The 16,149-nt window shown below is 38.7% G+C and overlaps 2 protein-coding genes and 1 long non-coding RNA gene across 5 annotated transcripts in view; 1 reads left to right on the top strand and 2 right to left on the bottom strand.

Moving 5' to 3' along the window:
• Positions 1-1,524: 1,524 nt before the first annotated feature.
• On the bottom strand, positions 1,525-14,564 carry LOC107566372 (uncharacterized). Its single transcript, XR_001606501.1, has 3 exons — positions 14,498-14,564; positions 11,163-11,168; positions 1,525-1,536 (listed from the first exon to the last, which is right to left on the bottom strand). It is a non-coding gene; the product is annotated as an uncharacterized lncRNA (long non-coding RNA).
• Positions 2,626-11,947, bottom strand: tnfaip8l1 (tumor necrosis factor, alpha-induced protein 8-like 1). Of its 3 annotated transcripts, XM_016251802.1 has the most exons (3): positions 9,507-9,719; positions 8,862-9,009; positions 2,626-4,584 (listed from the first exon to the last, which is right to left on the bottom strand). In XM_016251802.1, the coding sequence occupies exons 2-3, from the start codon at positions 8,935-8,937 to the stop codon at positions 4,019-4,021; spliced, it is 642 nt and encodes a 213-aa protein (XP_016107288.1). In that variant the 5' UTR covers positions 8,938-9,009; positions 9,507-9,719; the 3' UTR covers positions 2,626-4,018. The 3 variants fall into 3 exon arrangements, with proteins under 3 accessions (XP_016107288.1, XP_016107290.1, XP_016107289.1); XM_016251804.1 differs by lacking the exons at positions 8,862-9,009; positions 9,507-9,719 and adding an exon at positions 11,706-11,947; XM_016251803.1 differs by lacking the exon at positions 8,862-9,009 and having other exon boundaries at positions 9,357-9,719.
• Positions 14,230-16,149, top strand: part of cers1 (ceramide synthase 1) — a 15,474-nt gene continuing 13,554 nt past the window's right edge. Inside the window, exon 1 of the mRNA XM_016251799.1 lies at positions 14,230-15,259. Coding sequence (XP_016107285.1) covers positions 14,999-15,259 — 261 coding nt within the window. The 5' untranslated portion in view covers positions 14,230-14,998. The remainder of the gene's footprint in view (positions 15,260-16,149) is intronic.

The raw sequence follows: 16,149 nt of genomic DNA, 5'->3' as shown, positions 1-16,149 counted from the left end.
CCATTCATCACATTGAAAAAGGTAAGGTCAAGTTGAGGACATTGCATTGTGGGATACAGCATTGCACACAGTGCATTTTTTGTATGTTGGATGCCACAGCAAACTTAATATTGCAAACAGAAAATGTTGTATATTGTGTACATACTATATACTCCAAGGATCGTGTTAGTAGCATGTTAGCATGCTATTCTGAACAGTAAGCTGATTTGAAAACAGCAGTTAATGGTGCAGAAATTTCACTCTAAGAAAAAAAATAAAAGCAATACAAATCTTGTGTATAGCACTAGGTCTTGCAGCCAACAGCAACATGACTAAAAAGTCACTGTTCAGCCTTACTGATAAACGACTTGAAAGCAGCCACAATGTTATCGTAGACGTAGCTTCAGTGGGCTAACGTTTCCAAAGCGCTGGTCAGAGGGCCTTCTGTTTGACACCAGACATCACTGTAGCAGCAAACGCAGTGCTTTGAGACGTCACTCTTAACGCTGAGTGTGAGCCATAAATAGCGCAAAACGCTTGAACGCGGCTGTTCATTTCAAATTCAGTTTGGATGCACAAGTGCTGTTACCTGTCAAGACTGACGACACTATATAACACTAATGGCCTGCAGATGCTGTTCAACAGCTGTGGTGTGTTTAAACTCAGACACTTACACTATGAAGCACCAACGCTATGCTTGTTTTCTATTTTCTGTGCTGAATTTTGATAAGACAAAGCACCAGATTTTACAAGCCTCTGCTAGCTGATTGTAATAAGAGCTATTAATGTGATTCTCATCTTTGTCTTGTGGTCAGATGGTCATTTCTACACCTCTGGTGGTGGTTACCAAGACAACTGACAGGCAGCCGTGTGTTTTTGCTTGTTAGGTGTGAAGGGACATTGCGGAGATCAGGTCAATGCATGACGTTGTCGCCAGCTATTAATAACTCAAAAATTCCACTTCTAATAAATAAAAATCAGGACAAACAAGGTGATGTAACCCACCCGGCGGGGATCCGTAATGTAATGTCGCTGATAGTATAACCTTGAGAGCCGTACAGAATATCAATGAATTCTCTTCTTCTATTATATAAATAATTGCTTTACATTCACGTTTGCTTTTAACTAAAAACAAACACAGCAGGTTTTAGATCCCCAGAGGACACTCTAGTGGAGAGAAAAGCGAAAAACAAAAGAACTTGACAGGTTTAAGAACTTAAGTCCCTGGTAACTGTCACGTCTCAGGTATCAGCCGGAGGGGGATCGAGCATCAGCATAGAGAACAGAAGCTGTGTCAGAACGACACACCGAAACAGCCATGAGAAGAATAGCAAATGAAACCAGCGTGGCATTTTCACACGTTTTTAACATTTTTATGTTGTCTTGCTCTCATCAGACCCGTGAACATCACTGCGATTGGTTTCAAGCTCGGGACTACCCCAGGGAGAATTAGGATTATATTTTTATACTGATACCACACTGTAAACATTGATGCCATACACACACACGTCTGGTTTGCTATCCTTGTGGGGACTCTGCATAGGTGTAATGGTTTTTCTACTGTACAAACCGTATTTTCTATCACCCTACACCTAAACCTACCCCCTTACAAAAAATTTATGATTTATAAGCTTGTATCCTCATGGGGGCCTCAATTTAGGTCCCCACGGTGACACGAGTCCCCATGAGTTGGTGTGTATTCAGGTTTAAGTCTCCACCAGGTACATATTTCTTAGCATAAAACTATCAATCTATTCAGAATTCATTTTAGTGGAAGTTAAATCAACTAAAACTTTCTTAATACTTGTTCCTGGTCTTATTGGGAAAGATTCATCCATGTATGCGATTCCAAAAGAAAGAAAAAACATACTAGCCTTTGTAATCTTTAATTTAAATGTAATAACTCTGAAATGGTTGTCTTTTTTGGCTTCCATCACTAAAACATTCATCCAACCACCTGTCATACAGAGCAATTCCCTTCTGGTAACACCCACTTTTCACAATCCAATCAAAACTTTTTCCCCCGGAATATTATTTCACACCAAAATGTGTCATATTATAGAACAAATGGGTTGGAGATGCTGTATTATGTTAAACATGTATTCTGCAATCTCACTATTCATGTAAGGGGAAAAAAAAGTTCAGATTTGTTTTTCTGGAAAAAACAATCCTGCATGCCTAGAGAGATTAGCATACTGTAATCCAGGACAAACATGCTAATACTGCTTGGACTCTTTCACTAGATTGTTCTGCATTTCTCATTAAATAAAAACAGAACACTTGCCTCTTAAGAATGACACATTTATATATACACACACAAATACTGTATTTATATACATCATTTTTAGAAAACAACATACATTAACAAGACTTGTTTGTGATTAACAAAAATAGCCTTTAACATTCTAGTTAAAAACATGTTGTAATGTGAAAGATAGTCTTAATGCTCAGATGATATCTGCACAAAGCTAAATAAGGTATCCGGTCCTTTATCGGTTTAAATTGGCCCAAAACACCACATGTAAGAGGCATTCGAGACTGAACCCTGAGAGGTTTTAGGATAATCAGGAGGTATGGCTTTCACCGCTGTCAAAGTTACTCAAGAGTTTACATTTTTTCCCTTGAAATTGCTGATACTTTATTTGGAAGCTGGAGCTTTACCTAAAAAAAAAAAAAAAAAAAAAAAAAACTAGTGACAAGATAAATTCAAACAACCCTCTGCTATTTACTATAAAAAAAACTTAAAAAAAAACTAACAATATTAATAATAATAATAATAATAATAAGTGCATAGATACAGGAAAATAAAGTTTTTGAGGCCAGGAGGACACATTAAACTGTTCAATAAGAGCCTTATATAGGCCTCAAACTTTGTGATTCTTTCAGTATGTCAATTTGTAAAAACGACACAAGTTTGGAATATTCTAGGTTAAAATCAGGTACACGTACAAACATAAAACATGTGGGCAGATTTGCACATACAATGTAAGTCTATGGGACAAGTATACGGTTGCCTCATAGACTTCTACTAAAAGCATTTCTGTATGCACATTTTTTGGGAGCTTGTGCAATGTTTTTGTGGTAACCGATATCCCAGAGGTGATGTCGTAAGATCTGAACTTGTATACACCCAGTACAATAGACAAAATAATCTGTCAAAACTGCTGGAGCTAAAATAAACTGATGGCAGAAATGGGACATTGAGACTTTAAGTTGTTGAATTCTTTGTTCACATAAGTCAAAAACAATCAGAAATGACGTATCAGGGAAATAACGGCTCAGTCGCGTATTTACACACATAAAACCTTCATTAAAACAGTAAATAAACACGCCGAAAGGTAGTACAGTGACATTCTAGCACATTCTTCATTCCTTGATAAGGAACTGCATCGCAGTAAAGACCTCCCATCAGCAGGGGGGGCGATATGGAGTGGAAAAGCAAACATAAGATGAACGTAAACCACTTTATGACCAAGTTTAGAAATCACAGGGGTGATCGTTTACAAATAGTTTAGCATCAACCTGAAGAGGAATCACAAGAGACATGTCCAAATACAGTCCTTTTGGGTTGCGGATTGAACGTGTCTATTTTCAGGAAGCGAGAGGGTGATGCTGCAGGCTCATTTCCTAAAATTAGAGATGAAACCTTTCATACATATCCCCTAGTGCATTTCGTATTTGCAGTGCTTGAATTACCCTCTCAGCATCAAAAAGGTTTGCAAATGGTCCTTCATTTCCTCTGATGGTGGATCTTAAACAAACTGCTCTCTAAAATTACCTTTGGACGAACAAGAGCCAGATTTGTATTGCGCATTAGGTTTGTGCTGTAAACCACCTCTAACCCCCGTTTCTAAAAATACAGGAGTCAAGAAGAAAGACGTTCCATTGGAAGGACAAACGTACATTCAAGACAGATGATTTAGTGTCCAATGCACAAATAAGGCACGAGATATTCCGAGCTTAAGCTCCATTTAAAACACACAAAGAAATTGTTCAAATAAATTTAGCATTTCCATAAAAAAAAGACAACAAGTCGTGGTCAAAGATTGCCGTCATCCAGCATCTTGTTGACTCCTTCACAGATTTTCTGCAAGTGGCCATGGTACACTTCCGAAGGTCCGTACAGCGTCGCAAGGAACTCACAATCGGAGAAATGATTGAAGACGTGGTTGATACGGCCATGAGATTTCGCCGTCAGGTGCCTGTTGATGGCCTGGTGCAGCAGTTCGCGGCAATCGTTGAGCAGGTTGCTCATGACGCGGCGGTCAAACGTGAAGTCGATCTGGTAGAAGCTGACGGCTGTCATTGCCAGCGTGTGTACCTTCTTCCGGAAGCGCTCAACCAGCGCAAGCTCCTCGTTGTTGAACTGGCCGTTGCGGTAGAGGACGCCCAACTTGACCACCATCTTAATGAGGTTCTTGATGATCTTCTGGGCCTCCTTGCGGTTGCGCGTGTACTCTTTGGTCACCCGGTACAGCTCGTCCAGTACCTCGCTGCTGGTGTCGTCTATGAAGAGGTTGGCCACCGTCTTGGTCGCCATCTTGCTCATGAGCTTCTTCTGGGCCTGCAGGGCCAGGCTCTTTGTGCTGAACGCATCCATGATATCTACGGATGAAACACAAACAAAGGCAGCCATTCAAAATTAAGTTTTTCATGTTCATAAAACTCAAGCGGAGCTGCGGTTCAACATTCTTTCAAACAACAGTCACGCATTCAAATTGGGACAACAGATGTTTATCTTGAGTGTCTCGCCTGGAAGCGTATACGGAAAGCGTAGATGACTCCCACGTTGAAGTCAAAACATGCTAAATATTGACTCTTGAAATCAAACACAATCTAATGAGAGGAACACTTTGTGCTGAACGCATCCATGATATCTACGGATGAAACACAAACAAAGGCAGCCATTCAAAATTAAGTTTTTCATGTTCATAAAACTCAAGCGGAGCTGCGGTTCAACATTCTTTCAAACAACAGTCACGCATTCAAATTGGGACAACAGATGTTTATCTTAAGAGTGTCTCGCCTGGAAGCGTATACGGAAAGCGTAGATGACTCCCACGTTGAAGTCAAAACATGCTAAATATTGACTCTTGAAATCAAACACAATCTAATGAGAGGAACATAAACCAGGCTTCCACTCATACAAATAACAAGGGATGCATCTAGGGCTGCATGATTAATCGAATGCGATTGTCATGCACATCTTGTCAGTAAAGCCGGTTCTGTGATTAGTAGTAAATCTCCATCACCTGCTTTCAGATGGAGCGGCATTTAATACACAGAGCCGTAGCTCTCTGACAAGCTACGCAAAAAAAAAAAACACCGCAGACTATATAATCGTACGATTATGAAATCGAGATAATCGTTCGAGATAATGACAGCTGTTTGCGTAGCTACTCAGTGAACTATGGCTCTGTGTAGTAAATGCTGTTCCATCTGAAAGCACGTGAAAATACCACATTTAATAACATGTTTTTACTCCAAACTTCAAAACATCAGTCGAGTGTTTGAAATAAATCCTTCTGAGATGATGTGGCTTCTTACATAGAATAAGGCACGCAACATATTTCATAGTATTCTAAGCAGTGATAAAGGCTATGTCGATTAGCATTGCATTATAGATATACTTAATAATGAAAATTATAACAATAAGAACTCAGATAAACCATATATTGCCGTAGTCGTGTGTTTATTAGTCACGTTGAATCAATGAAAGCATTTAAATCTTCGGTTTATTCAGCAACCGCTATAGAGATTTCCTGGGTTTCTTCTGCGAGGCGTATTTGGAGTTTCAGCGCGAGAGCACCCTCTGGCCTTCGATGGAGATTTACTGCTGATCACAGAACCGTGCGTCACTGAAAGATACGCATGAAAATCGCAGCTTCTGCCTAATTGCGATTTCGATTTATTGTGCAGCCCTAGATGCAATGATACAATTTTTTCAGATCCGATCCAATCTTATCCAGACAATTCTGAGTATCGGCAAATTCCGATCCGAGCGCAGTTTTTTTTTTTGTGTGTGTTGACCTGATTGTCACTCTTTTGTATGTTAAACACAATCTACTAAATATATAATTTTTCATTTTTTAATTAAAATTAAGTTGTCTATCTATGAGAAAAATACTATTATGAACTAGGTTAGTGGATAATTTAGCAGCAAAAGTTATTCTAGAAAAATCATAAATGCACAATTTTATAAAATCTAAACATTTAGTGAAATAACATTATTTAGTGGGGAACAAATAAAAGTGAATAAGTGTAGGACTAAATCTGGTAAAATGTTACACATTGCTCTTTGTATTGTTGTGAAATACATTAATGAAAACAAGTAAATGTATTTATTTATAAACTATAAAATTGAAAGACATTTCTTTTAAATGTATAGCACAGTAATGAAGGCAGCAACATATGACAAATAGGAGTCCCATCTATCATATGTTGCTGCCTCCATTACGGTTAGGGCTGGGACAATAAATCGATGCATCGCGATTCGTGGATCGATTCTGAGATTATCGGAATGCATCGTGATTCTCGCTCGAATCGATTCTGAGCTTAGTTTTTTAACAGCAGATGGCACTCTAGGCTAGTTTTTAACCGCACACTCAAATGTTCACAAAGAAGAGAACTTGTGCGTTCGGCTGAGTAATGTAAGTGGTTACTTGCGCATCGGCTTTTATGATGCGAGATTAATGTAAACACAGCCCACTGTGAACATCCTTGTAATTCGCATCAACCTTTTTGAACTTTATGAATGATTATTTTAGGTTCAAGTGGTGCGTGTGTAAGGAACTGGAAGCAAGCAGAATACGGCTATTTCTAAAGCACGCAGTGCCATCTGCTGTTAAAAAACTAAGCTCAGAATCGATTCGAGCGAGAATCACGATGCATTCCGATAATCTCAGAATCGATCCACGAATCGCGATGCATCGATTTATTGTCCCAGCCATAATTACTGTGCTATACATTAGATTATTTATAGCCTTTCTTTTTTCGGTCCTATCATAGGACAGAACAAGAAACGCTAAAAATAATCTTTCATTGCGCAAAAGTATTATAATACGAAAAGCTCCAGTACGGAGTGGCACAAAGAGCTTATACGCATCCCGTGCACAGAATGATGCAACACGAAGTCACAGCATGCAGCGCTACGCATAGAGAAGTTCAAAGCACAAAGGAAAGAGATAGATGCATAGTTTATTAAATGTGCGATAGTTTGAGCCTTTTCTTTTAACAGTTTTAAATTTCAGTTACTGTACGCTCTTGAAGAGAGTTTCATTGTTTTGACATAACCGACCGTGACCCGCAGTGTGAACGCTGAATGGAGGATGACAGACAGCTGCAGCGGAGAGAAGAGTTTACATCAACTTGAATTTAACGACTTAAATATTCATCTGTACCTCACATTAAACTATGGAACGGCTTCAGAACACTTGGACTTTGACTTTATGGTGCTTTATAATGTTTTTGTGCTTTCGTGAGGCCAAAAATAACACAGAATAATAAACGCACAATATTGGATTTGTAGACCGATACCTGATCCGGCAGAAAATGCCAGTATCGGAGCCAATACCGATACGGATCGATGCATCCCTACAAATAACGGTTCTTTATTGGCATCTATAGTTCAATGAAGAACCTTCAACATCCATGGAATGTTTCCATTAGAGAAAAGGTTCTTCGGTTCTGCAAAAGACATTTGGAACCTATATTTTTTAAGAGTACATGAAACATGTTAGACATTCATGCTACATGCAGACTTCAAAAGGTTTCAATTCAGGACATTGAGGAAACCAATCGTACTGACTCATTTTCTCATCAAAGAGGCAAGCCATAAAAAGGTTTCTGAAACTACTCCCTGTGCATGTTTCCTTCCAGCACATACAAACATAAATGGTCAATTCACAGATTTTGTATGCAACTAAACAATTCGAACACAACATCCATGCATTTCCGTTCTCACACGGCGAACGCTACACTTAGAGGCTTTAACAAAACAATGAACTTCCTAAGTCTCGCATAGGCCTGACAGGACAATTTCCCCTTCTTAAAATGACCGCTCCCTAGGGAAGCGTTGCTCATAACAGAATCCCTTCAAGTCTGAGTCACTGCGATGAATTGTTGCTAATTAAGTCGCAGAAGTGATACCGTGCGTGGTTTGAGACCAGCAGATTCTCCAGCACATTGTCTTTTTGCACACACGCGATTTGCATTTCTTTGAAAAGGCACTTTTGATGTGACTCGATTCCTTGGGAAAATCTTCGCAAGACTGTTCCCTGGTTAGCGGGACTTCTAACGCCGATTGCTGAGCCTTGTATTAATATCTGTCGAGATCAAAGGTAAGTCATTTGAGAAAGGGACAAGGTGAGACTGGACTCCCGACAGATAAACACTAAAATCAATTTGCATGTTTACAACCAAATCTAGATGCATTTGGGCACTAATAACTGCTGTCAAAATACTCCCACAACACAGATGACACCAAAATCATTCAAAAATCCCAAGGTAATCTGGTCTCAGAAGGAAATGGGTTTCCAAGCCACATTTCTCAGTTGATACAAATCTGAAAACGTGAAGTCTACGTTCTTCTCTCGTTTTTTGCACTGCCAACTGCAGCAGCATAAAATAGCTGAACGCTGGCCAAGCAACACTGGGCAGTGACCAACTTCACAACATTATCATTAGTGGTGAGTTTTACATGGGTGGAAACAAAACAAGACATAAAAGCTCATGTAACAACAGAAACTAGCGTGAAACAAACAACTTCGGACTGCAGATATCCCAGCAACGCTCGTGGTGTTTGATTCACCACTGGACAAAGAAGCTGTAACAAGAGACTGGGGTTTTCAGTTGCTCAGCATCAACCAGAAGCCAACACTCACCTTCCTGGAGGTATATGGTTGCGTTCTCCATGATTGGGGAATGGGAAAGCGAGATTGTGGAGGACGAGGAGAACATTGGAGATCACTGAGCCATGCCTGTCTGTCTGAACTGATTGTTTCAGGTGTGTAAGGGTGTGAGTGATTTCACCTAGCCACATTTCTCAGTTGATACAAATCTGAAAACGTGAAGTCTACGTTCTTCTCTCGTTTTTTGCACTGCCAACTGCAGCAGCATAAAATAGCTGAACGCTGGCCAAGCAACACTGGGCAGTGACCAACTTCACAACATTATCATTAGTGGTGAGTTTTACATGGGTGGAAACAAAACAAGACATAAAAGCTCATGTAACAACAGAAACTAGCGTGAAACAAACAACTTCGGACTGCAGATATCCCAGCAACGCTCGTGGTGTTTGATTCACCACTGGACAAAGAAGCTGTAACAAGAGACTGGGGTTTTCAGTTGCTCAGCATCAACCAGAAGCCAACACTCACCTTCCTGGAGGTATATGGTTGCGTTCTCCATGATTGGGGAATGGGAAAGCGAGAGATTGTGGAGGACGAGGAGAACATTGGAGATCACTGAGCCATGCCTGTCTGTCTGAACTGATTGTTTCAGGTGTGTAAGGGTGTGAGTGATTTCACCTGTAGGTTTGGCTGTTAGCTCCCACCCTGCTGATAGATGTTGGGCCTACATCTAATGGATCACTTTCTCCATGCATACTAGACCTCCTTGATATGCAACCACCCTCCCCAGCAATTATGCCTTGAGGAACCAAGGAACAAGGTTCCTGAAGCTGGAAAAGCCAACAAAAGGGCCACTGTCCAAACTCCAACTAACATCTAGCTCTGTTTTCAGGTATGGACTGAGGCAACAGAGTCACAGCATGTAACAGCAACATGTCTTTCATGTGGTTTAGCTCTTGTTTGTGGTGTTTGGTCTTATCGATCATCTGCTGTGCAGGGTTCATGTGCTATAGTCAAAATGATATGAAAAATGCACTCTTTTTTTCTGGCCACACAGATCTAGAGAAGCCTGCGGTGACATGAATTATTCAGCGGTTTCACAAAATAGTCCTGCATTTTAATAATGCATGAACCAATTTAGGAATAAAGGTTTGGGTCGACTAAATGTGTTTTTGTGCAAAGGTGATCAAAGCTTGGAACGTTCATTACGAGAACAAGTCTCTCCGACAGAATTAGTGATCGTGAGATACAAGATGCCGAAAAGATAAGCAAACTAACCTGTTGTGTGCTTAATTAAATAAACTGAAGAGGTGACGAATTGGTAGCCAGATCTACTCCATATGCAACTCTGAAAAGTCTACATGAATCCACAATTTAAATAATTATTTGAGTAATAATAACAACACCAACTTTAATAACAAATTTTATAATAAATATTTCTGCAATTGAGAATTAAATAACAGTAATTATTATAATTTTAATAAGAAAAATAACTACATATATATATGCAATTTAAATAATTAAATAACAATGTTTAATAATCATTATTAAAATATTTCTTATGACAAATATTTTTGCAATTGACAATTATGTACCAATAATCCAATTATCATTTTGATCAAATAAATAACTACATAAATAAATTGTGATTTTAATAATTATATATATATATAAAATTATTTTTTTTCATTAAATTGTTTATTAAATAATTAAATATTTTTGCAATTTAATAACACCATTTAATAATCATTATTAAAATAATTATTTCAATAACTAAATAAATCATTTGTGGTGTGTGTGTGTCTATATATATATATATAATTAAATCATTAGCAATTTCTGTGATTTGAGTAAATACTGAGCAAATCTTGCGCAATTTTGTATGCATTTCTTTTGTTGTCATTTAAATAATATAATTTAAAAAAGGTAATTGTGACTTTTTCTTGGAATTACAACTTTTCACAATTGCAGTTGTGTTTCTCGGACTTGCGATCTCTCATAATGTGAGTTCATGCATTATTTTAAACTTTACGTCACAATTGCCCTTATATTATTTTTTTTACTCTGAGGTCAAAAGTGGCTTCAATGGCATCGGCTTGCAACCTTGACAAAGCACTAGTAAAGTTCAATCGCCTAAGATGGATGAGGGTTTTTCCTGCATCCAGTGTCTGTGTTCACATATCAATGTGAACTAAAACGGCATGTTCTTTACTCTATATCCAATGGCCTGTCTCTCAACTCCAGAGTATCTATGTCAACAAAGTCTCTGTCTTGATGATAAAGGCTTCAGGTGTTTGTTCGAAATGTATTTGCATATAATTAATGCTGGCAAACATGAGCCTTAAAGCCCATAATAAGCACTGACTACTGAGGACAGAACAAAGGTTCAGACAATCTGAGAGAAGGCAGAAGGTAAATGTTTCCTAGGTTACAACCGAAGCCTCCTGTAAGTGAACATTGCAGTCCGGTGAATAAGGTCATATCCCCCTGTCTCTGTCAATGAGTTATCGGTCTGTTACTCCTACAGACTCTCCATTGTATCGGCCTTCACCTCAAATATTTATTACACTAGTATGCTTGCCTACATTTGAGTTGCTGTCAAATTGGCAAATTAGTGTTGACATAATATGCATAGTTTTCATACTGGTTTGTTATTTTACAGTGTAAAGGTTATAATCGGTCTATAAATACAAGTACAAGTAGAGAAAACTGTATGCATTGACATCACTGAATAAATATTATGCAACCTAAGGCATGTGTTCTATGCAGAACTATTGATTTTCATATAAACACAGATGAAAAAACACATTTTCAAGGGTCCATGAATGCACAACATGCAGAATATGCGTTACTCAAGGCAGTAAGAAACTCACTCACCTCTCCCCTGTTTGAACCGGATACTGGGCGTCTAAAGAATAACTTTCGTTCTTCAAACCTCCATCTAAACAGCCAATAAACCACCTATATATCATATAAAGACGGTCAAATGTGTCCAACAGGTATGTGTTGCGTCTGCGCCGCTGGTGTGAATAATTCAAGCGTTTTCTTCTCCCTCTTTTCGCGTTTGGTTACCAGAGTTTGTAACCTGACTCCAGCTTTTCGACAAGTTTCAAACTTGAGGGTCCGAGGCGCTCGGTGAGTGGCGTTCTGATTGGCCAATCGCGCTCGGGTTTGGAACCCCAACGGGCCAATCAGAAGCCAGAGAGGCCCGTGAGTCCAGCCTTCCACATGGTTTCCCGTCATTATCCTGGGAAAAAGTCCAAGGCTGAAAATTTCCCAGAGGAAATTCTTTTGAACAATGAAGGGGGGGGGGCTCGTAACTACTGATTTGTTTTCTGTAAACAATATGGCTGCCTAGCCGTTAAGGACGTTTAATTGAGTTGTTTCCGTGAAAAATACCTGTAAGTTACCTGAGAGTTTTATTATGTATATATTTTTGTTCTTTGTTAACTTTGTATGAAAGGTATGAGACCGATCCAATCAGTCCCCGGATGTCTTTGACCTGTTTTTTCCGTTCATAAATGGAACACATTCAGAAACATCCGGTGGCTGTAAATAATCACTTTAAACCATATACCATCCTCTTCAGTGGCTGATAACACAAACAGCCCTAACACCTGCGACCACCGATGGTGATAATCGAGTACGATAATAATACACAGCAATGCTATTGCTTCTTCTTTCTTTTTGAAACCTGAATGCATTGAATTTCTCAACATTAATGTCTTATTCTAATAATGCTTTTACTAGGCTACTATTAAAATCAATAATTTATTCAGACCTTGCACTATATGGTTTTTATTTGGAAGAAAAGCAGTGTATGGGTGTTACACAGCCCGATGGCGCCACCCAGTCTTACAACTATGTATTGCTGCGTTTGGGGAATATTCCAGCAACTGGAGCTGTCATTTTCTTAATATATATATATTTTTATGTCATGCTTTTATTTAAAGAATTAACTACATGCATTTAGTTATTTTACATTTTTTAAATAAATGTATGGTTCAATTACAAATAAGTAGCCTACAATCAAAGGTCGGATAACACGTGCGTTTAGCACGCAATTCTCATTTGAATATCATGTTGTACCATTTTGGTTTGTTTCCTGGTGTAAGTCTTTTAAGCTAACATAGTATGCTTTGGAGTATTGTTTGTAACCCTTATTGTCTTTTGTTCTTACTTGTCTTTGTAACTGTATTTGTTGTTCTTCTATTGCATAATAAAAAAAACAAAAAACCATTTTGGTTTGTCATCACATAATAAATGACTAAAATAGCCCTCTCTCTCTCTGTGTGTGTGTGTAATCTAAGCTATCTGAAGATAACGGGCCGCTGCTTGAGTTAGGAAGTCCGAGTCATTTTAGCGATTCGGTTTGTTCGAACGATTTGTTTGCCACTTGCAACAACAATTTAAACATTTTATTTTTATAACATATACATATTTCGTTAAATAAAACGATTTTATCATTGTATAATTGATTCATTTATATAAATTAGTATGCCGCGATTTCTAATTGCCTTGCGCAGTGAACACACGTCTCGCGATTGCTACACTCAAGTGAATCATAACCGCCTTGCGAATCGACTCCTCCGAATCGTTCAAAAGAACCGGCTAACACGAGAACAAGGATATCATCTGCCCCCCCTTTTTTTTGTTCATTGACCTCAACTTCTTCACGGCGCGTGTCGCTTGTCGCTTCTCACGGGATGCTTTAGGTAGATTTTAGACACATTTTCATAGACATTTGCGTTTTTTTTTTCTTCTTGTTGTGCATTTGTGAATAGGCCTGTATCACATGCTGAGCGATTGATTTTATGCGCAGGTTCATTTGAGTGACCTGATCTAAGCTATCTGAAGATAACGGGCCGCTGCTTGAGTTAGGAAGTCCGAGTCATTTTAGCGATTCGGTTTGTTCGAACGATTTGTTTGCCACTTGCAACAACAATTTAAACATTTTATTTTGATAACATATACATATTTCGTTAAATAAAACGATTTTATCATTGTATAATTGATTCATTTATATAAATTAGTATGCTTCTTACTGTACATATATTGCTCTGAAACGCTGATGGTGTTTGTTACAAATGCCGCGATTTCTAATTGCCTTGCGCAGTGAAACTATTGTCATATAATGCTATACTTACTATTTATTATTTTTTTAGCGTATATTTTCCACACCCAAACACACGTCTCGCGATTGCTACACTCAAGTGAATCATAACCGCCTTGCGAATCGACTCCTCCGAATCGTTCAAAAGAACCGGCTAACACGAGAACAAGGATATCATCTGCCCCCCCTTTTTTTTTGTTCATTGACCTCAACTTCTTCACGGCGCGTGTCGCTTGTCGCTTCTCACGGGATGCTTTAGGTAGATTTTAGACACATTTTTGCGTTTTTTTTTCCTTCTTGTTGTGCATTTGTGAATAGGCCTGTATCACATGCTGAGCGATTGATTTTATGCGCAGGTTCATTTGAGTGAAATATTCATTTGGCGACTTTTATTTCTACCTGTTTTCTATATCCGACCCACATATGGACATACCGAGGGATCATTTCTGCTTTAAACCTCTCGACATGAGATGAAACCCTAGAGGAGATGCTATGTGTACTGAATAACGAAAAGAAGAGGACGCGCTATTTTGGAGGCGAATCGAATTTGATCAACCTTTCATTTCAGGGTTGCTCAGAATGCTTAAATTCTAAGCCATCAACTTAAATGTATAATATAGGAACTGTTATGCAGGCATGCTGATGATTCATATATGGTGCAATGGATTTGGTAACCATACGGTAAGGGAAGTGTTGTAGTGAATATTTTATACAGAGAAGGTTTCTTGTTATAGGCTATTTAAGCAGATGATGGTGGCACTCCAAAGCAATTAACACCCCAATGGCCGACATTGGCATATATGCAATATAGGATATAAAATAGCCTAATCTCTTTTCTCTTGGCATTAGGGGTTAATGTTGGAATCTGTTTGTTTGGCATAATTTGTTAATTAGCATTAGTAGTTTATAAGTCTTAATTTAGAAGACAAGAAAAGACGGGATACTTCAGAGACCGTAATCAGCTTAAGGTTTACAGCAGCTATAGTTGGTGGCACTTTTGCATTGTGCATTGCTTTCCAGCCCCTAAGTGGCTTGCTACTATAGTATTTCTAATATAATGGACCCCAATCATATGGATGATGGTTCCTCCAGTGATGGCATGGAGATGGAGATCATGCCTGGCTATACAGAGCTCATCACTAGAGCATATTCAGTCATGTTCAGTGCCTTTAGAGACTGTAAAGACTGTGGGCTGGAGCTGTCCAGGAGAACCTTGCTGGATCATGCATACATAACCTGGACGGAGATCTTCATGTTCCTCATGTGCGCGGTCATGTGGACGAAGGTGCGCAGGGGCCTGACTGTGTACATCTTTGAGGTAAATATACTGAAGAAGTCACTATCAATGCAAATGCAACAAGTGACACACTGGTATCGGTTATTTATACTGTGTACAGTGGGTTTTAATTTATTTAAACAATTCAAATTCTGGCATCGGCTATTGAAAAATTTAAAAGTTCGTTAGAGTATCCTGTAACTGTTTGAGTATTAAACACCAGGTCCTGAAAGCATCACTGGCGCCCTCAATGAATATTTGAAGTTGTTTTGAAACATTGGACGTTGCATCACCATTTGTATATGAAAGGTCATTTGTGCATCTACATGTGGGAAAGTGTGCTTCTGAGGTTTTTAATGGTGTCATGTATTACTAGTACTACCACCCATACTTGGTGTTAGTAATCCGACTTGAGTGGTTGTGCTCAAGCAAACCACTCAAAAGTCGAGTTTTTAGCTCTTGTTGTTTCTGGACAGCAGTATAACAGAAGCCTTGACACTTCATGCAGAAAGTTCACAAGTCATTATTTCAACTGTGACTGCAAATTGTTTGTTAAGATGTGTTTGTGGTGTAGTTTATCCTCTGTTGAACTAGAAAGTCCTCAGAGGTTTTGTTCGCTGTTCACAGGTCAGTGGAATTCATTTTAAACTCACTGTACAAAGTTACAATGTGCACAAGAGCTATTTTACATAGTTTTTTTTACTTTGCATTTTACCTTTTACATACAAAGATGGCTATGCAAACAGGCCATATTACTATCAAGTTTCCTAGACAAGAACTTTACCAAATTGCCTCGCGTCTGGGATTATGATATCCCCACATTTTGCATTTGAAGCTTATTTTCAGTTTAGCTGATGTATGCAAATGTCGGTTTCACTTCCTGTCCTGAAACGTGTGGGGCGGAAACATGCTTTTCAAGTGCGTTTACGACT

Source organism: Sinocyclocheilus grahami, unplaced genomic scaffold, assembly GCF_001515645.1.
Source record: "Sinocyclocheilus grahami isolate Dianchi unplaced genomic scaffold, SAMN03320097.WGS_v1.1 scaffold1070.1, whole genome shotgun sequence".
NCBI classification, from domain to species: domain Eukaryota; kingdom Metazoa; phylum Chordata; class Actinopteri; order Cypriniformes; family Cyprinidae; genus Sinocyclocheilus; species Sinocyclocheilus grahami.
The sequence above is the reverse complement of the archived record's forward strand: the minus strand, read 5'-3'. Positions and strand labels throughout refer to the sequence as shown.